The sequence below is a fragment of the Oncorhynchus masou genome, chromosome 27, assembly GCF_036934945.1.
Source record: "Oncorhynchus masou masou isolate Uvic2021 chromosome 27, UVic_Omas_1.1, whole genome shotgun sequence".
Classification (NCBI taxonomy): Eukaryota; Metazoa; Chordata; class Actinopteri; order Salmoniformes; family Salmonidae; genus Oncorhynchus; species Oncorhynchus masou.
In genome coordinates this window covers 48,990,655-49,013,325 of record NC_088238.1, presented here as the reverse complement: position 1 = coordinate 49,013,325, position 22,671 = coordinate 48,990,655, and the positions used below count along the sequence as shown (strand labels likewise).

At 42.4% G+C, this 22,671-nt stretch overlaps 1 protein-coding gene across 2 annotated transcripts in view; it reads left to right on the top strand.

Annotated features, from left to right (window-relative positions):
- LOC135516335 (Kv channel-interacting protein 4-like) overlaps nucleotides 1–22,671 on the top strand; it is a 233,394-nt gene that overhangs the window by 56,750 nt on the left and 153,973 nt on the right. The window contains exon 1 of one of the 2 annotated variants that reach the window (XM_064940565.1): nucleotides 14,214–14,859. The exons of the other annotated variant lie outside the window; for it this stretch is intronic. Within the exon in view, the coding sequence (XP_064796637.1) occupies nucleotides 14,772–14,859 (88 nt within the window). The 5' untranslated portion in view covers nucleotides 14,214–14,771. Of the gene's footprint in view, nucleotides 1–14,213; nucleotides 14,860–22,671 lie in introns of those variants that run through there. 2 annotated transcript variants of the gene reach the window in all.

The following is a 22,671-nucleotide window of genomic DNA, read 5'->3' as shown; positions in this document are numbered from 1 at the left end:
ACAGGCAAGAGTCTCTCGTGTTACAAATGATGACTACAAATGGTAGGGAGTCCTCATTGTTCTCCACCGAGGTTGATATGGTAATGCTTTTAGACCTTGATTCAGTGGCTCTTGACGTTTTTTATTTTGCACGCCCAATTTTTCAGTTTTTGATTTGTTAAAAAAGTTTGAAATATCCAATAAATATCGTTCCACTTCATGATTGTGTCCCACTTGTTGTTGATTCTTCACAAAAAAAATACAGTTTTATATCTTTGTTTGAAGCCTGAAATGTGGCAAAAGGTCGCAAAGTTCAAGGGGGCCGAATACTTTCGCAAGGCACTGTACATGTAAAGACAAGATTAAATTAAGAATAGTTTTATTGGTGACTATTAGCTGCGAATGATATATTATCACTTGTGAATGATGCCCAGCTTAAGGCAAACAGCACATGCTTTTTCTTGCGACTTTTTCAAATCATAGTCGCACACCTAATTTAGCCTAGCCCATAGGCCTATAAGGTTTGTATCACTACTAATGTAACCAAATAACTTCTTTAAATGAAGCACATTAATCCGCTTTACAACGAGTGTAGACCCTAACTGGCATACATATGCAGCGCGTGAGTTTCAAGTTTGGGAAGATAATTTTCATCTTAAAAATGCACCTTTTTATAATAAAAGCATTACATGCAAAATCACATTTGTGGTCACTTTTGAGAATGGTGTTTTCCTGCTAATGGAACATTTGTGCTTATAGCCTACTGCCGTGTGCGCATTGCTGTGCTTATGTGAATAAATAGCCTAATAGTTTATCAACATTTTAAGCTAAATGTTCACATATGTTGCGTCAGGCTCATTGGTTTTTAGACGCTAGTGGTATTAATTTGGAATCCATCTCATCCCACAACTGTCTCGGACTATGTTTGTAATATTTATTTCTAGCACAGAATAGAATAGGTCAACTTTTGTACTATGGGGGATAGTAGATTGACATAGGCTAGTGCTTTTGCTGTTTGTTAGGCCTACTCATCTTGTTGGCTGACAAAGTAAATGTGGACAGTTCTTCCAATATCTTCAATTTGCACCTCAGAATTGGATAAGGAAGCACGCAGTTGCATCCCCGATGTGTCTGTCTTCACTTGTAGCCCGTGAGAAAGACCTGATCACGTGACTGAGAGCCATGTGAGTGAGAGGTGCTTCGGCACGCAGCCGGGAGAAGGCAATTTTAATATTCAACCCAAGGGCACAACCCAAGGGCACACTGGCTGCAATAGGCATGGATTTTATTAAGGGGCATTACGGCCACACAAAGGGGATACAGACGGGAAATTCGAGGCATTATGAAGTGCTTGTCAAATTGTAAATGAGAGATTGACGCCTGGGAAAGGAACCAAAGGGCGTGACATATATAGGGAAGGTAATCAGGGAAGCGAAGGAGTCCAGGTGAGTCTGACGATGCGCAGGTGCGAGTAACGATGGTGACAGGTGTGTGACATAATGAGCAGCCTGGTGACCTTGAGGCCAGAGAGGAGCACACGTGACAAAATCAAAACATATAGCCCAAAATGTTTATCAAAACTAAAGTTACGTAAATAACTAAATTAAGCATATAGGAGTACCTATATCTTTGTGAACCGCACAACACTGTCATGACTGTCCTGACCAGGTCAGGTTACAGGAGACCACAACCCTACAGATTATCTCTCAACCCCAACAGAGGAGGAGAGATCTAGGGGTCTGAAGATGTGGGGGGTTTTATGACCCCTCACGCCCCTGGTAAATCTCAGGCCACAGACAAATTCCTTTGTCCTGTTACTATGGAGAACCAGCCTCAGAACATTAAACATGAAATAAAGGACTTTGGAACTATGGTTTCCATCAGCCACAATAGTGGCCATGATGATAGATGGAATATGAAAATGTCATTTTTGTTTTGTTATTAAAGGTTAATAGATGACGTTATTACAAAAACATTGTAACGTGAAGAGTTTTCCTAGTATATGTTTGATGTTTACACGTTGTACGTTGTTTGGAAAATATCCAAATCAAAGAGAATGTTTTGGGGAAGACGAAATGTGAAGTTAGTTGTCTAAAATTGGATTTGAGTAAAATCTAGACCTTGCCTCATTAACTTGGTACGCCCAGAGAATTGCCCTAAAGGCGGCTACGCCCACTTCTGACCCAAGGGTATAAAACCTGTGAATAAAGAATTTCCAGTGAAAACTACGTGACCCAAGCTGCAGCCAAGGTCTAAAAAGTAAACGAACCCAGAACGCAACACAAGTTTGAAGACAAAAATCTTTTTCTACCCAAGCTACGGGTTAGTAGCTGTGTCTAAGCCGGTGAATTCAAGACGGACCCCCTTAGCATCCAATCCCAGCGACTCGTGGTATCTAAATGGTTTCATTCCTATGCTGTGAGCTCTGAGCTACAGAGCTGTCTGTCCTCAGAAGACCCCTTCCATAGCAAGGGTGAGGGAACAGACTCCTAAGCCAAAAGGACACTGACATCGTGAGGACGACCAGAAAGGTGCGCCAGAGAAGTGCATCATTGAGCAGCCTGAACGGTCCATGTGGAGGATCCACAGCGTAATTACATCATTATATTCTGACCCATAAGAGCGGCAGTTTGGGGCAAGGCTAGGGTTAGATTAAACATAGCTGACAAATTCACCCAAATTCACCCAAATGTATATTTCTCTCGTGTACTTTCTTTTTTCTCTCTCTCTTTGAACACGCACCATAGTGTGTTGGCCCGTTATACTAAGTTCTAATCAATCGCCTATAATGTGTTTTGTCTATCTTTTATCATTTGAGCTTTTTAGTAAATAAATATTCAACTAAGATTGGTGTGGTACGAACTCATTGGTGAGACCCGGGTCCGTGCAGATTCACGGACTATACAACGTTAAGAACGAGATGGTAGAGGTAACTGGTGAATTAGCGGCTGTTGTAAAATCGATATTCTGATATTCTTTTGAGTTAATTTGGGAAATAGAAACTCAATAAAAACTAGTTTTCCCATGGTGCCCCGGGTTAATGAGTTAATAATTGCTTGATTCAGTTAATCACGCAATTAGAAACTTTAATAATTCGATGAGCAACAGTTGTCACATTAACTAATACAACGTCACGACAACACAGAATAGCTGCAGGTGTGCACTTCCACAAAACGTTTGGAGAAAATATCCTTTCTATTTTATTCAGCTATGTTCAATTGTGTTCTACATACTATAAAATAATGCCACAGAATTCTAAGCAAATCTTATCTGCTAAATGAACTAGTGTAACCCACAGCCATATGTCATAGCCAGGTCATGGCCTAACACAAGGACAACTCAGAGTATGTTATTCTGTTCTTCTGAAATACACTACATTTTCTTTCTATCATGTTTCTTTAGACCTGTCTAAAATAAATAATGGATTTATTGCGACAGTGTAGGCTATATTACATGGATTTATTAGACTTTTTAAAATGCATCAGTGGCTTGTAGGCTATGAGTGGAAGCCAGGAGATGCTAAATGTGTTTCTGTTAATTAACAGTCAATTACCGTGAGACCGGAAGTTATTTGCTTGACAATCACTGGCTTACAACAATTCATGACCACCAGACCCACATATGGCTGTGCATTATATTTGATTAGCCTGATCTGGCAACCTTGCCCGTAATCAGACTCTGATACCCTGCCAGAGGTGAAAACCCCCATAAAAGACAGCAAGAAACAACAATGATTCACACACAGAGAGAAGAGTAAATGGACATTAACAGACATAAAGACTCGCAACCCAACAAAGAAAAGCTGAGACCGCTTTTAACAACCCAAAACGACCAAATTAAAAGGAGAGGCAGGATAACAAAGCATTATCTCCCTAGTGGAACCTGGAGCCATGCCAACAATCGTCCTCTTATCTCTATTCGAGATAGCTCTGGAAAAGTTGCCCAAAGATAAGTTGTCCATTACAGCCTCGCTTCAGCAGTAGGCTTCGTAAATGGACAAAGAAAGCCAAGTCTACCCTTATCTGCGTGTCGTTCGTCTTACAGAATAGCTGCTTCTGATACTGTGATAGGACATCTGAAGCATAATGGCACATATATAAATAAATAAAAATCCCACAAGGAGGAATGAATTTGACTCTGCAAGTTTCTTTGTAAAGCTCAAGTACCACATCAACCAGTTTCTACTGTTGGGGATTATATCAATATTCTGTGATGGAATAACCATTTGCAAATGAGCTATAGTAGGAGACTGAGACATGGAAGGGAATACAAAAAGACCACTGACTGCAGATGAGCATTAGAAATTGCCCAAATTTCAATGCCCTTCCCTGCATGCAAAACTGCATATAAAATCATACCTGGAGTATCAAGTACTGCTCTGACACTTAATTCATATGATTATCCATATGGTTCAGTATTGCCTAGTTATAGGTCGACAAAATGTCCAAAGTTTTTGCGTGGATACAGAACCATCCCAGATTCAAATGAACACAAGAATGAACACCATATGGCTTCTCCACAATGGCCCATGGGAGCAGGTGAGCTAACATTCGCAAACTGTCATAGCAGTTTAGCGAGCTCGGCGGATACAAACCTGGCTCATTTCTGAAACAACTCAGTGCCTGAAACTCCAAATGTCACTGATAACACAGTTGTCTCAAAAAATGCATCGCTTTGCCTTCAGAGCTATCGGCACCCAAAAGCTCTCCTTCCCAAGACAGTTTGACAGGCTCTTCCTTTATCGTCTCATCTCAGAAAATGTTTCCTTTTTTTAGAGCACTTTGCTTTGCCCTTCCCCATAAAGCTTGGGAAAAGCACACCCCAGGGGTTGTTGGGGGTTAAATCCACGGCATATTGAACGATCCATCACATGAAGGTGATTGATCTGCTTAGTGTGTAATGTTACACTTTTGATACAATCGGCTCTTATGGGCGCCGTTATTGGTTGGAATGGCTTGTTTGTCACATTGGGTTTCATGGCCTTGTGATTTTAACATTGACAGTAAAGAGATGGGACACTTGAAAATAGATCTATCTTTGTGTAACATTTATCTTACATTATCTTTCTGATATGGCCATGTAATCTTCTAATATCCACCCAGCACGGCCAGATGAGGACGGGCCACCACTCAGAGCCTGGTTTCTCTCTAGGTTTCTTCCTAAGTTCCTGCCTTTCTATGTAGTTTTTCTTAGCCACCGCGCTTCTACATCTGCATTGCTTGCTGTTTGGGGTTTTAGGCCTTGTTTCTGTATAGCACTTTGTGACATCTGCTGATGTAAAAAGGGCTTTATAAATACATTTGATATGTCAAGGCATGTATTTTAACCAGGATGCATGTGTCTTAGGTCATATAAACATGTTTTTTTGACACATTGGCTCCTTTTGGTGTCAGGAGTGAATTACAACAAGGTTCGAGCTTAAGATGTGATAATGTATACGTATTGTACTCAGAGGTGACTTTCTACACTGAACAAAAATATAAACGCAACATGCAATCATTTCAAAGATTTGACTGAGTTCCAGTTCATGTAAGGAAATCTGATGCCGGATGTGGAGGTCCTGGGCTGGCGTGGTTACACGTGGTCTGCAGTTTGAGGCCGGTTGCACGTACTGCCAATTTCTCTAAAATGACGTTGGAAGCGGCTTATGGTAGAGAAATTAACATTCAGTTCTCTGGCAACAGCTCTGGTGGACATTCCTGCAGTCAGCATGCCAATTGCGCACTCCCTCAAAATTTGACATCTGTGGCATTGTGTTGTGTGACAAAACTGAACATTTTAGGATACTGGCCTTTTATTGTCCCCAGCACAAGGTGCACCTGTGTAATGATCATGCTGTTTATTCAGCTTCTTGATATGCCACACCTGTCGGGTGGATGGATTACCTTGGCAAAGGAGTAATGCTCACAAACAGGGATGTAAACAAATTTGTGCAAAATATTTGAGAGAAATAACCTTTTTGTGCAAATGGAACATTTCTGGGATCTTTTATTTCAGCTCATGAAACATGGGACCAACACTTTACATGTTGCATTTTATATTTTTGTTCAGTATACAGCCAAGTTTATAGTTAGCTAGCTAGCTAACTAACTATTTTATATTAACCAGTAATCCCAAATATGCCTAAACGTTTTACAACGTTGGCCGTCACCTTGAGGTTTGATGGGGTTAGGATGGTTCGCGCTTACACCCCTATCAAGCCTAGCTAGCCCTACTGTCTACTGGCCAAATTAGCACATTTTCTTAAGGATAAGTTTATCTACAGTTCCATGCATAACACTCGTATTTTCATCAACATTTATGATGAGTATTTCTGTAAATTGATGTGGCTCTCTGCAAAATCACCAGATGTTTTGGAACTACTGAACATAACACGCCAATGTAAACCCAGATTTTTGTATATAAATATGAACTTTATCGAACAAAACATACATGTATTGTGTAACATGAAGTCCTATCAGTGTCATCTGATTAAGATCATCAAAGGTTAGTGATTAATCTTATCTCTAGTTCTGCTTTTTGTGACTCCTCTCTTAGGCTGGAAAAATGGCTGTGTTTTTCTGTGACGAGGCAGTGACCGAACATAATCGTTTGGTGTGCTTTCGCTGTAAAGCCTTTTTGAAATCGGACACTGTGGTGGGATTAACAACACGTTTATCTTTAAAATGGTGTAAAATACTTTTATGTTTGAGGAATTTTAATTATGAGATTTCTGTTGTTTTGAATTTGGCGCCCTGCACTTTCACTGGCTGTTGTCATATCGATCCAGTTAGCGGGATCTAAGCCATAAGAAGTTTAACAGCTTCTCACGTTTTTGTTTCTCCATTTGTCAGTTGTCCACACCCTTTACACACTCATTTGTCGCAACCAAATTGAAAAATAGCAGTTGGAACTCCGCAGCAGAAAATGTGATTCTTGTTGCTAGGCTACCAGTTAGGGACTTTAGCTTGCGGTTGTGCATTCCTTTATCAAGAGATAATACACTTTATAGTGTCTGTTATAATGATATGGATTTTATATTTGTCAAATTATTGAGCATGTCCTCAAACTCAAATAAATATTCAGAAATGGTCCTTATTTAGCATATCAAAATGCATATCAAGATCTTGATATGGACCTCAGCCAAGAGCATATACATTGTATGTGCTGAGAAAATATACTAAACTCAGCAAAAATAGAAACGTCCCCTTTTCAGGACCCTGTCTTTCAAAGATAATTTAATGACATCACAGGCAACAACATTGCCTATGGGCACAAACCCACTGTCGCTGGACCAGACAGGACTGGCAAAAAGTGATCTTCACTGACGAGTCGCGGTTTTGTCTCACCAGGGGTGATGGTCAGATTCACGTTTATCTTTGAAGGAATGAGCGTTACACCGAGGCCTGTACTCTGGAGCGGGATCAATTTGGAGGTGGAGGGTCCGTCATGGTCTGGGGCGGCGTGTCACAGCATCATCGGACTGAGCTTGTTGTCATTGCAGGCAATCTCAACGTTGCGCGTTACAAGGAAGACATCCTCCTCACTCATGAGGTACCCTTCCTGCAGGCTCATCCTGACATGACCCACCAGCATGACAATGCCACCAGCCATACTGCTCGTACTGTGCGTGATTTCCTGCAAGACAGGAATGTCAGTGTTCTGCCATGGCCAGTCAAGAGCTCGGATCTCAATCCCATTGAGCACGTCTGGGATCAGATGGATCAGTGTGCTAAGGCCATTCCCCCCCAGAAATGTCTGGGAAGAGTAGGTTGGTGGATGAGTAGGGTAACATCGCACAGTAAGAACTGGCAAATCTGGTGCAGTCCATGAGGAGGAGATGTACTGCGGTACTTAGTATCTGGTGTGGCCACCAGCTGCATTGACTTTTACTTCTGATTTTGACCCCCCCCCTTTGTTCAGGGACAAATTATTCAATTTCTGTTAGTCACATGTCTGTGGAACTTGTTCAGTTTATGTCTCAGTTGTTGAATCTTGTTATGTTCATACAAATACTTACACATGTTAAGTTTGGTGAAAATAAATTCAGTTGACAGTGAGAGGACGTTTCTTTTTCGGCTGAGCTTATGTTGGCCTACTTCCAGTATTTGTCAACATGTAGAGAAGATATGATGTCAACATGGCCTATCTAATGAGTCAATATCCGGCCATACTCTGTATGATATCCGGAGGGAATCCAAAAATGATATCTGCACGAATGAAATCCATATTTTTCTTATATCCAATTATTCAGCATGTGTTGAAAAATCTGAAATGCATCTGAAATTGTCCATATTTTCAGCATATCAAGAAGCATTTTAAGATCCTGATTTGAACCTCACCCAAGAGATGCATATCTGGACTCAATATAGTTTCCTATCTTGAATGTGCTGAGAAAACACATATGCAATGTATAGGATGTCATGTACATGCATCTCAGGATATCGAATGAGTCTATTCCAGATATGGACTCATTCGATATCCGGAGATACATGTACGTGACATACTATGCATTGCGTATGAAATGTCCATCCTCACAAATTCTGAATCCAGGTGTGTCTTTTAGACATAATATTGGGATTATTCCAAATATCACACATGGACAATGTCATTGAAGGGTTTTTCTTTATTTTTTACTATTTTCTAATAGTGAAGACCTCAAAACTATGAAATAACACATATGGAATCATGTAGTAACCAAAAAAGTGTTAAACAAATGAAAATATGTTTTAGATTTTGGATTCTTCAAAGTAGCCACCCTTTGCATTCATGACAGCTTTGCACATTCTTGGCATTCTCTCAATAAGCTTCACCTGGAATGCTTTTCCAACAGTCTTGAAGGAGTTTCACATATGCTGAGCACTTGTTGGCTGCTTTTCCTTCTCTCTGCAGTCCAACTCATCCCAAACTATCTCAATTGGTTTGAGTAGGGCTGCTTGTGGAGGCCAGGTCTGTTGAGTGAGACTGATTGTGGAGGCCATGTCATCTGATGCAGCACTCCATCACTCTCCTTCTTGGTCATATAGCCCTTACACAGCCTGGAAGTGTGTTGGGTCATTGTCCTATTGAATAAAAATGATAGTCCCACTAAGCCCAAACCAGATGGGATGGCATATTGTTGCAGAATGTTGTGATAGCCATGCTAGTTAAGTATGCATTAAATTCTAAATAAATCACAGCACCCCCACACCTTCACACCACCTCCTCCATTCTTCACTGTTGGAAATACACATTCGCAGATCATTCGTTCACCTATACAGCGTCTCACAAAGACACAGCGATTGGAATAAAAAATATCTCAAATTTGGACAACAGATCAAAGGACAGATTTCCACTGGTCTAATGTCCATTGCTCGTGTTTCTTGGCCCAACAAAGTCTCTTCTTCTTATTGGTGTCCTTTAGTAGTGGTTTCTTTGCAGCAATTCGCCCATGAAGGCCTGATTCAAGCAGTCTCCTCTGAACAGTTGATGTTTGAGATGTGTCTGTTACTTGAGCTCTGAAGCATTTACATTTGGCTGCAATTTCTGAGGTTGGTAACTCTAATGAACTTCTCCTCTGCAGCGGAGGTAACTCTAGGTTTTCCTTTCCTGTGGCGGTCCTCACTAGAGACAGTTTCAGCATAGCGTTTGATGGTTTTTGTGACTGCACTTGAAGAAACTTTCAAAGTTCTTGACATTTTCCGGATTGACTGACCTTCTTATCTTAAACTAATGATGGACTGTTATTTGTCTTTGCTTATTTGAGCTGTTCTTGCGATGATATGGACTTGGTCTTTTACCAAATAGGGCTATCTTCTGTATACCACCCCTACCGTGTCACAACACAACTGATTGGCTCAAACACATTAAGGAAAGCAATTCCACAAATTAACTTTTAACAAGGAACACCTGTTAATTGAAATGCATTCCAAGTGATTACCTCATGAAACTGGTTGAGAGAATGCCTAGAGTGTGCAAAGCTGTCATCAAGGCAAAGGGTGGCTACTCATAAAATATTTTTTGATTTGTTTAACACTTTTTTTGGTTACTACATGATTCTCCTTCACTCTCTCTTTTCTCTTCACCTCTATCCTCGTTGTCCTCCTCCTTCCCTTCAGCAGGCAGTGATGGTTAGTATTCTCTTGGCCTTCCCAATACCCTTGAAGTGTGTGTGTGTGTGTGTGTGTGTGTGTGAGAGAGAGAAATAAGGCAATGTCTGCTCACTGTTTGCTGCTGTTAGACTGACAGTAAGAGGTTCGGTATCTGGCAGAACTTGGCAAGAGACAATACAGTATTAGCCTATTTCATACAATATCATTCATCATTGCTCCATGTCTCATCACAGAATCTCAAAATTACCAAAATGTGATGTTTTTCTTTTTGTTGGGGTTGTTGTTGTTTTGTTAGGTTGTGTTCTTACAGGTATTATCCTTTTTGGAATACCAGTACCAAAACAAAAGCTGCCTATTACATACTCTATCCTGACTGTTAACATCCCATGACGTCAGCAGGGCTTCCAAGACGGCAGGCTCCACACTGCTCTTGTAACGATGTGAGCTATCAGCACGGTTGTCGTCATGGCAATTTCCATTAAGGCAAACATGACTGGTCATGAGGGTGTCCTGACTGTACGTATATGGGCTTGGAATGTGATGGTCATTGATCGTATACATTGTGTGTATTCCGAGGAAGAGAAGATCCTAATTTAACGATCTATAAAAAGTTACTTGCATGTCTGGTCAAAGATGAGAGATTGTTGTTACTATAATGCTACACGCAAACAATATTGTATACACTAGTTGGTATTATTTTGCCAGTGGTTCAGATTGGCTCAGGTTTGTGTGAAGGGAACCACTGACTATCTCAGTCGGTATTGTCAGAGATAGACCAGAGAACTCAATTGTCCTCATGTCACTTGAAGCATCCCAGAAAGCAGTGCATCGACAAAAATGGCCTGTCCTTAAAATACTCCAGTAGAACTTCAGTGAATTACAACTGCATGGGAATTTGCTGTAAACGTTTAAAAGGCCCTTTTTTGTTTATCGGAAACACAGCTGGAATTGGAAACCTGGCACTGGGTGAGAGGTGACCGAGCTGCACAGATTCTCAACCCAAATTCTCCCCTGGAGAAAATGGTGCACTCTGAGAGAAAATTTTTCTCTCTCTCCATGTAACTTTTCGGACCTCGCTGATTGAAATGCCTCCTATTGAATGCTCTTGATTAGGGCTGCACACCTGCAGGTATTGGCTGGCTCATTCATCGTGGACTCTTGAGAGGGTGAAGGAGCAGGCACATAGGAAGGGTGTTGTTTTTCTTTTTCAGTTTTAGGTTGAGAGTTTTAAGTTGGTGTTCTAGTTCAGATCTGGACTCCAATGTAGTTTGTCTTTCTTTTTACAAGAAAACTGAAAGTAAACAATGAGCTGACATAGTAAGTTGATATATAGCCTTATTCCTTTCTAACACTGCATTTGGTCAGTGGTCAGTGGTGATTAAATGTTTATTAGACATGCTAAAGTTGTCCTTCATTATGACATCATGTGATACTTTCATTTTGCATTAATGTTGTTCTTACTGGGCAAATTTTTTGGGAGCTTTGACCGACGGTGTGAATTTAATCCACAGCTTTAGGATTTGACAGAAAGGATGTCTCTAATTTGTTCAAAAACACTTTTCTACATGGAAACAGTCCCTGTGCTCCTCGTCTCTGTCCAAAAATAATGTACTTCAGAGTCACGCGCCGGCGAGAGCAGAGGTCGGAGTCCTCAGAGGCGACAACGGCACTTGTGGAAAGGAAAAGAGCTCTCCACTCGGAGCGACATTCCCAAAATAGGCCTGCCTGTTCTGTGTGCACGGAATGACCTTTGGAACTCTACCCTCATTTCACAGTAGATTTCAGCCACCTCATTTCATACCTGAATGCTCAAGCCTCCCCAATGTTAGTCAGACACATAGTGAATCCTAGGCCTCACAGCACCCAGACTACCCATTTGACAGCCTTGAAATAATATCACTGAAAAGGGACAGTTTTTTTCAATTGATAGCAGGGCATGTGAGCATTGATTTAGGAGTTGATCGTGGTCTGAGTTAATGACTGTCTCTTTTGACTGGGGAAAACATTGGCATTGATCGATGTGCGTAATTGAGGCGAAGGCTAATTAGCGGGCGACGTTGATGTGCTCGTCCTGGTCAGTTGGTTGTGATGTCATCAGAACCCTAGTGCCGGCGCTGTTTTGAGAGACTAAAATATGATGGGCGCCGCCCTCCAGTCATTATCAAGCCAGATGAGATAACCTTGGCTCCCTGGCTGTTATTACCTTTAAATTAGGTTCCAGCAACATGCAGGCAGCCCCTTTCCTGGCTCCCCCTGTTAACCAGCTTCTCCCAACCTCTACTCATATCACTCTCTGATCCTCACTCAATATTCCTCGTCTCTCTTTCCGTCTCATTTTCTCACTCTCTCACCTTGGCTTCTGTACCTACACTACCAGTAAACAGTTAGGACACACCTACTCATTCATGGGTTTTTCTTTAATTTGACTATTTTCTACATTATAGAATAATAGTGAAGACATCAAAACTAAGGAAATAACACATGGAATCATGTAGTAACCAAAAAAGTGTTAAATCAAAATATTTTTTATATTGGAAATTCTTCTAAGTAGCCACCCTTTGCCTTGATGACAGCTTTGCACACTGTTGAAATTCTCTCAACCAGCTTCATGAGGGAGTCACCTGGAATGATTTCAAATAACAGGTGTGCCTTGTTAAAGTTAATTTGTGGAATTTCTTTCCTTAATGCATTTGAGCCAATCAGTTGTGTTGTGACAAGGTAGGGGTGGTATACAGAAGATATCCCTATTTGGTAAAAGACCAAGTCCATATTATCGCAAGAACAGCTCAAAATAGCAAAGATAAACAACAGTCCATCATTGCTTTAAGACCTGAGTTACCAGTCCAAAAAAATGCTTCAGAGTTCAAGTAACAGACACATTTCAACATCAATTGTTCAGAGGAGACTGCATGAATCAGGCATTCATAGTCAAATTACTGCAAAGACACAACTACTAAAGGATACCAATAAGAAGACACTTGCTTGGGCCAAGACACACGAGAAATGGACATTAAACCGGTGGAAATCAGAGATTTTTGGTTCCAACTGTCGTGTCTTTGTGAGACGCAGAGTAGGTGAACGGATGATCTCCGCATGTGTGGAACCTGCCGTGAAGCATAGAGGAGGAGGTACGATGGTGTGGGGGTGCTTTGCTTGTGACACTGTCAGTAATTTATTTTAAAGCATAATTAACCAGCATGGCTACCATAGCATTCTGCAACGATACGCCATCCCATCTGGTTTGCGCTTAGTGGGACTATCATTTGTTTTTCAACAGTACAATGACCCAACACACCTCCAGCCTGTGTAAAGGCTATTTGACCAAGAAGGAGAGTGATGGAGTGCTGCATCAGATGACCTGGCCTCCACAATCACCTGATCTCATCCCAATCGAGATGGTTTGGGATGAGTTGGACCGCAGAATGAAGTAAAAACAGCCAACAAGTGCTCAGCATATGTGGGAACTCCTTCAAAACTGTTGGAAAAGCATTCCAGGTGAAGCTGGTTGAGAGAATGCCAAGTGTGCAAAGCTGTCATCAAGGAAAAGGGTGGATACTTTGAAGAATGTCAAATATATTTAGATTTGTTTAACACTTTTTTAGTTACTACATGATTCCATATGTGGTATTTCATAGTTTTTATGTCTTCACTATTATTCTACAATTTAGAAGATAGTACAAATAAAGACTAACCCTGGAATGAGTAGGTGTGTCAAAACGTTTGATTGGTATTGTATATCTTCTCCCCTCCCTCTCTCACCCTCCCTTTATCGCATTCTCTCTCTTTCTTGCGCTCTCTCTTTCACTCGTGTCTCCCCCCCACCCACTCATCCAGTCTTTTTCTCTCTGCCCTATGTACCTCAATCTATCCCTACATATCCCCCTTATCCCTCTCTCGCGAGCTCTTTGTTTCTCCCCTCTCTCTGTCTCTCCTGGGAATCCGATTCCATTCAATTAACATCGTCCATCTCTGGTTATAGTGCATTGCGGCGTGATATGACAGGCCCGTAATCTGCTGTTCTGTCATTGCTGATTCATTGAGGTAGACACTTCCCACTACTACTTTCCCCACCTCCCCTTCTCTCTCCTCCTCCCTAGGGCCAAACAGGCCCCTCCCCACTTGGCGAGGGCAAAACATCCACAGATGGTGCTGAGAAGAGTGATCATCCAGCGTAGTACTGGAGCAAGAGAGGCAGAGAGAGGTGGAGAGATACTACACAGACAAAGTAAGAGGTGGAGAGCTACTGTACAGACGTAGCTAGAGAGAGGGGTGGAGAGAGAATAACCTCAGTTGTAAACGAGAAGCTTCAGTGAGGAGGACAAAGAGGAAAGAGACACTGCAGAGAAAAAGAGAGAGGGCAATAAATACAGAGCAGCCCTGTGGGGACCAAGAGGTAAACTGACCCTGACAGAGCGCTCGCTGCGCTGCCATCCCCCGGAGGCGCCACAGAAGCCCTGAGAGATTTGTCACATTAAGAAGAGCCCCCCAGTGCTCTCCACACACACATGAGCCTACCACGGCCGCCTCTCTCTCTCTCACACACACACCAGACCACAAGCCGGGGAACGTAGCTGGACAGAGGAGTGGAGTGGACTGGATGACAAGAGGAGAGGAAAGTCACTGTTTCACTCAAAAGCCTAGAGGGAGGACCAAGAGGATTACACTCTGAAAAGGAGTCGCCATTCCCCTGGTGCCTGCTCACCCCTGACCCCCGAAGCAATCATGAGCAGCTGCAGGAAGAGGTGCAAGAGGGAAATGTTTAAATTCGCCCAGTACCTGTACAGACTCGTCACGGGCACGCTCCATGCAGGTAAAGTTTCTGAGGGGCTTTGTGCCATCACTTCTCTTCTACGGTGTGTTGTGTGAACACTAACTTTCCATTGCTTTCTTAGTCCTGCTGAGGAGGGATGTAGCCGAACAGTTGTGGTAATCTTGGACGTGACGTTGGTTGCTGTATTCTTGGAAGCTGCTTCTAAATGTGCTCATGTATGGTCACTTGCTTCAAGGTGCAAAGCAGAGCCAAGCTTCCGCAGACTCATAAAACTGCCACTTTCAGAGCTATCAGGCATTTTATTTCTTGCCATTCCTGGTGGTGTCTAGCTGATGTATACAAGTATGACTCTGGGTCAAGTTACAGTGAAAAATACCACAGTTGGCGTTTGCTTTATTACATGTTCCAGATCATTGGGTGTTTGCGCGTGTGTGTATCAGAGAGAAAGAGAGCAGAAAAGAGAGCAACAGAGCTGAAGACAGAAAGAGGGTGAGGAGGAGGTTGGAACGGACTGAAAGTGTCTGTCTCGTCACCTTGGACAGGTGCCTGAAAATATTGCCACTCATCGCTAGTAGTGTACAACCCTTCCAGCATGCCTGAGCTGCACCGCACAAATGGGACGTTAGTCATTGAGGACTGTTTACACAGCTTCGTCAAAGAAGCCCAATTCTGTTGCATTTGAATGTTTTGTTACAGATCAATCTGTGCATCATTACGGCTGTGACAACACAACCTTCTGTCATACCTGGCTGTAATTGATTTATTGAACACTTATAGTGTTTTACTTTCTATGCAGTAGCCTATATGTTATGCTACTTTCTTGAATTTGTCACCCTGTTTGTTCCAGTGTATGAGCCACAGAGTTTATTCATGGGTGAAGCGTATTCGGGGCGGCAGGGTAGCCTAGTGGTTAGAGCGTTGGACTAGTAACCGGAAGGTTGCGAGTTCAAACCCCCGAGCCGTCATGGTACAAATCTGTCGTTCTGCCCCTGAACAGGCAGTTAACCCACTGTTCCCAGGCCGTCATTGAAAATAAGAATGTGTTCTTAACTGACTTGCCTGGTTAAATAAAGTTAAAATAAAAAAATAAAAAAAATGATTGATCATTAAAAGTGACTGAAGTTTAATTCTTGTGAATATATTAATCAAGTTGCAAAGTGACCTTGGTCAATGTGTTTGCTGGCTCCTCAGCGAACCTCGACAGGTAAATTATACAGCCATACTGAATCAGGAAAATAATTCCCAAAGTAACTTCCTTGTTCGCATGATTTAGGTGTGATTTGTAAAACTGTGACTATATTAACAGACTACCTGAACTCTCAGGTCTGAGCTTTGGTGATTGGACTGATGGTGAACCAATGAGATTTAAAGAGATAACATTGGATTATATTGGATTACAGCGCATTAAGATGTGACGAGTTACACACAGAATAAAGGTTACCTGTAGTATCATGTGGATATAACATGATCTATAGATACTGTAAGCATACAGTATTCATAGAATGTTCTTGTATACATTATTCATGAAATGGTTTGTTATACATCTCATTCATTCAGTTGATTTTCATGTATTCTGAAGACACTGGCTTTTGTAATGACCGGAGTACATTGTCAACTCTCTATGGTCTCTCTGGGCTAGGATACATAATATCCCTGTTTTTTTAGTACATTCATTTGGCTGCCTCACAGAAGTTCATTGTCTCGCCAGTCGCGACGTGAACGATAGTGTTGTCACGATACCAGAAGTTTTGACAACGATACCAGGTTTAGTATCACGATACCTTCACGAAACACGATTCAAAAACGATACCACAGCGCCTCAGTGGTTAAGGGTGCTGTACTGCAGTAACCTGGCCGCGACCGGGAGGTCCGTGGGGCGACGCACAATTGGCCTAGCGTCGTCCGGGTTAGGGAGGGCTTGGTCGGTAGGGATGTCCTTGTCTCATCGCGCACCAACGACTCCTGTGGCGGGACGGGCGCAGTGTGCGCTAACCAAGGTTGCCAGGTACACAGTGTTTCCTCCGGCACATTGGTGCGGCTGGTTTCCGGGTTGGATGTGCTCTGTGTTAAGAAGCAGTGCGGCTGTTGGGTTGTGTATCGGAGGACGCATGACTTTCAACCTTCGTCTTTCCCGAGCCGGTACGGGAGTTGTAGCGATGAGACAAGATAGTAGCTACTACAACAATTGGATACCACGAAATTGGGGAGAAAAAGAGGTAAAAATTCTAAAAACAACAACAACAAAAAAAAACGATACCACAACAAAAAGAAAGGTGTATTAGACAAATTCACAGAATGGCACTTGATCCAGACAGATACTCAGCTCCTGCTCTGTTCAATTGTTGGGCATCTTTTGAGTTCAATATCATTACAGTTTTGATGACAAACAGCTTTGAAATCAGCATATTTTGTGTTATGGTTAGCATATTATCACAAACAGAGTACTAAGGTAGTGAATTGATATTGGCTCATCTGTAAGATAGCAAGAAAAGTTAGCCTACTATTAAAGCTGGAAGCTACCGGTATCATCTTACATTGTAAAAGTGTGCTCGCCTGCATTGACATTGTTCATTACTGTTCGCAAAACAGTCTTAATATTTCAAGATTATTCAAGTTGGGAGCTAACAATGCAGCCCAGACAGCTCTAGCAAGGAATGAGTAGGTGGAGCAGGCACTCTGCTCTTCAGGCTATAAAAGGGATGGTCTGATATACAGACGTGTTCCTCTCAATCACGTGAGACAAAATAACCGATCATTACAAAAAAATTGTACCAAGTCGTTTTTTATTTGTATCGAGAAAGTCCCGAAGTTTCGGTATACCGCATGTATGAGGACACCCTAAGCCTTGAAGAGGTGCTAAATTAAAATGCTAATGACCACCAGAGGCAAATGTGCACCTTCTGAAGTGCTAATTAGAATGGCATGTACTTAAATGAATAGCTGCTCCATACTCACTGCAAATGCTCAGGAATATATAATAACATATAATACATTTATACATGTAGAGGACATGTCAGCATTGGGGAGTTTAGCGGTTCAGTACATGACTGGATTTGGTTGGCTACAAACATCTGGTTGTGGCCATGGTCAACTTGGTCAACTTGGTCAACAACAACAAGTGCTCCGGCGCGTTCTTGCTGATCTTGGGGAGATGTCATGATAGGTGTTCTCCACCAATGGGCAGCCTCGCAGCGAGATGTCAAAAGTGTGCTCCACCGACGGGCAGGGTGTAGGATGGTATTTTCCACTCAATTACACCACTCAATGATGTGGTCAGTCACCATGGGAGGTATGGAGCGTAGAGAGAGGATCATCTCCTCTCCTCCAAGCGCACATTTGTTTCCATACCAACAGGTATTCATTGAAGCATAGATGTTATTTGCTCATAGTAGCATTGTTCTGGCCTTTCATTTTACAAATTGGTGGATAATATAGGCCTGAATTAAAAACATTTTTGGCAGTCATTTGTGTTTTGAAACCTAATGAAGGTTAACTTGTTTCAGGTATGTGGATATATCAGTGAAACAGGCCCTTGAGCTTTCCTTTTAGAATCTGCTTATGGTGTAGTTAGTCTTTTATGGCATTACTCCCTCTATTGACAGATACCGCCTAACTTGTTAATTATGAATAGCTATGGATAAATCGAGCAGCTTTAATTCCCGTTGGAGGAAGCCCAGTTCCTGTAAGCTCGCTGACTCCAGCAAACCAAAATGCTATTGACATCTTAAATCCAGTACAGATGTTTTAAGTGCGCATTGCCTCTTTCTCTGAACCTCCAATCCCCATTGGTTGCTTTAAAAAGGGGATTCTGACAACGCAAAGTGTTCACGTAATTAAATGGAGTATGTCAAGTGCCAGTATGATCCATTTGATCAATACTAGTATTGATTTGTAAGAAGCCCTATGGATTGGTTTAGAGGTGTGGTGCTTTATCTACAATAATAAAATACAAATGATGGAAAATGACTATCTGGCAGTTATTTGCACATTTGGTGTAGACCGGTTAATATCAAATCTTATTTGTCACAGGCGCCGAATACAACAGGCTTACTTACAAGCCCTTAACTCTATTTCTTGAACTGTATTGTTGATTAAGAAAATATTTACAAAATAAACTAAAGTAAAAAATGTAATAAAAAGTAACATAATAAAATAACAATAAGGAGGTGATATACAGGGGGTACCGGTACCAAATCAATGTGCGGGGGTACAGGTTAGTCGAGGTAATTTGTACATGTAGGTAGGGTTAAAGTGACTAAAATAGATAATAAACAGGAAGTAGCAGCAGTGTAAAAACAAAGGGGGTCTGGGTGGCTATTTAATGAATTGTTCAGCAGTCTTATAGCTTAGGGTTAGAAACCTTTAAGGGGCCTTTTGGACCTAGACTTGACACTCCGGTACCACTTGCCTTGCGGTAGCAGGGAGAACGGTCTATGACTGGAGTCTGACTGGAGTCTGTGCCCTGTTTGGTCCATGATAGTTTGTTGGTGATGTGGACACCAAGGAGCTTGGAACTCTCAACCTGCTCCACTACTGTCCCGTCGATGTGAATGGGGGCGTGTTCTGCCCTCCTTTTCCTGTAGTCCACGATCAGCTTCTTCGTCTTGCTCATGTTGAGGAGAGGTTGTTCTCCTGGCACCACACTGCCAGGTCTCTGACCTCCTCCATATAGGTTGTCTCATCGTTGTCGGTGATCAGGGCTACCACTGTTGTGTTGTCAGCAAACTTAATGATGGTGTTGGAGTCGTGCTTGGCCACACAGTCGTGGATGAACAGGGAGTACAGGAGGGGACTGAGCACGCACCCCTGGGAGGCCCCCGTGTTGAGGATCAGCGTGGCAGATGTGTTGTTGCCTACCCTTACCACCTGGGGGTGGCCCTTCAGGAAGTCCAGGATCCAGTTGCAGAGGAATGTGTTTAGTCCCAGGGTCCTTAGCTTAGTGATGAGCTTTGTGGGCACTATGTTGTTGAACGCTGAACTGTCGTCAATGAACAGCATTCTCACATAGGTGTTCCTTTTGTCCAGGTGGGAAAGGGCAGTGTGGAGTGGAATTGAGATTGCATCATTTGTGGATCTCTTGGGGCGGTATGCGAATTGGAGTAGGTCTAGGGTTTCCGGGATGATGGTGTTAATGTGAGCCTTCATGGCTACCGACGTGAGTGCTTTGGGGCGGTAGTCATTTAGGCAGGTTGCCTTTGCTTTCTTGTGCACAGGGACTATGGTGGTCTGCTTGAAACATGTAGGTATTAGACTCGGTCAGGGAGAGGTTGAAAATTTCAAGACAATTGCCTGTTGATCTGCGCATGACCTGAGTACTCATCCTGGTAATCTGTCTGGCCCCGCGGTCTTGTGAATGTTGACCTGTTTATAGGTCTTGCTTACATTGGCTATGGAGAGTGTGATTGCACAGTCGTCCGGAACAGCTGGTGCTCTTATATGCTTCAGTGTTGCTTGTCTCGAAGCAAGCATAAATGGCATTTCGCTCGTCTGGAAGGCTTGCGTCACAGGGCAGCTTGCGGCTGGGTTTACCTTTGACGCGTAGCATCCGCGTCATCTGACCACTTCCGTATTGAGCGAGTCACTGGTACTTCCTGCTTTAGTTTTTGCTTGTAAGCAGGAATCAAGAGGATTGAATTGTGGTCAGATTTGCCAGATGGAGGGCGAGGGAGAGCTTTGTATGCATCTGTGTGTGGAATAAATTTGATCTAGAGTTCTTTCCCTCTGGTTGCACATGTGACATGCTGTTAATGAGGTAAGACTGATTTAAGTTTGCCTGCATTAAAGTCTCTGGCCACTAGGGGCGCCACTTCTGGATGATCATAAGGTACTCTACCTCAGGCGAGCAATATCTCAAGACTTCCTTAATATTAGACATTGCGCACCAATTGTTATTGACGAATAGACACCCCTTGTTTTACAGACGGAGCTGTTCTGTCCTGCTGATGCGCGGAAAACCCAGCCAACTGTATATTATCGTATCGTCGTTCAGCCATGACTCGGTGAAACATAAGATATTACAGTTGGTTTGTAACCAAACCAGGCCCACATCTTGTCCCCCCATCTTTAATCAGTTATTTAGCATAATCTACTCAATCTCAGAGATGTTGATATTTTATATTAGCCTTTTGGTAATGGGATAATGTTAAATGTACACTGACCCTTTTAGAAGATGCCTTTTCTTCTAGAGTGACTTACTGTATAGTACACTACCAATGCTGCTGCTGGTGGTCATGGAAAGTAAAGACATTGTATTTAGCCTGAAAACATCTGCTGAGGGGTACAGCAGCCAACAGTGAATCAAGACGATGATGAGACGCAACAAGAAGTGCCATCAAACATATGAAGTAGTACACTATCATTCAACCATTGGAGCCAGAAAAGCATTTCTCCCTCAGTCAACCCATTGCTGAATCAAAATCTGCAGCGGCAAATGATTTACGACTTGACGTAATTAACATCTATAAGTGTTTTGACCAGACCAATGACCGCATCCTGGGATGATCAGGTAGTAGGAGGATAGATGAAACATATTACCGCATAGGATTTTAATCGAGTTGTTAATTGTTCTAGAATAGTCTCAACGCCATTGCTTTGTTGATCACTTTACTTTCAAGGAACAGTCCATGCATGCTCTCTGTTAGTCACCGAGATGATATCTCTATACATAAGCCTGCAGTGCAGTATGGCACCATACTGTATATAATGGCTTATATACGTGTATATTGTCTTATTTTACTGGCAACTAGCATATGAGTGTTGAGGTCTGGTTTATTCATGTGGATGATGAACAATGATAGATTAACATTATATGTTTCAATGTGGGCAAAACCTTTCCGGCCCTTAAGGTTATGGTGACTACAATAGCTACAGTAGGACTGCGGTTGAATTTAAATTCATGGTACACGGTTCTATGTTAACGCCTTGGCAGAGCAGGGTCCTTGAATTTTTCAGCAGTGCTCAGCCTCAGAGAACAGAGGGAAAACACATCTGAATTGTACAGGTTCTCTGGCCATGAAACGAAACTGCAACGATTTATCTGTTGTGAGCACGGAGGGAAACACTTACACATCTGCCTTCTAGAATGCATTGTTTATGATGGAGAGAGGAAGAGAAAAAGAGGCTATTCACCAAAGTATCAATCAAGTCCAGTTAGGTTTTCCAAAGCTGCACGATTCACGCGTTTACTCCTTAGCGGGGCTCATTTCAGAGCCAATCCTTTATCTTGTCAATATCCACCCCCCCCCCCCCCCCCAGACCTTGAGGCAACACTCTGCACAAGTGTTCCAAGTCTCTCCTGTACATTTTCTCTTCTATGCAGGCGATGCCCCTCCCTTCGCTACAGACAGACAACGTGCTGTAAATCTTCCGTTTGCTCCAGATCAGAGGTAGCTATTTCCTCAGTTTCTCTCCCCCTCTCTGGTCGGATGGGCCCCTGAGCATTCAGCTGTCACCTGCGGCAGCTCTGGTAATGCATCATCCATTTTCAGCCGGACAGGCTCAAATACCTGGCGCCGATTCCAGAAGATTCACGCCTATTTCCCTCCTGTTTTGTTGTTTGTTATTGGATCCGTTACCTGGGGAAAGTTCCCTCAGACTAACTTTAGTGTCTCTAAAGAGGTGTACAGGTCCCTGGATTCTGTTGAAAGAGGTTGTGATCCTTCATTGATTTCAAGTAATTTTATTTAAACAAATAAATTTGAATTCTGTCGAGGCTAACATTTCCTCTCCTTAACTCTTCCGTATTGTAAAGTGAGAGAAATGTTGAGACATGTTGCCTCCATGAAGACACTCAGTGATGTTCTAATATACTTTCGGAGCTAAATGTTGTCGATTCAACATAAGACATGTTCA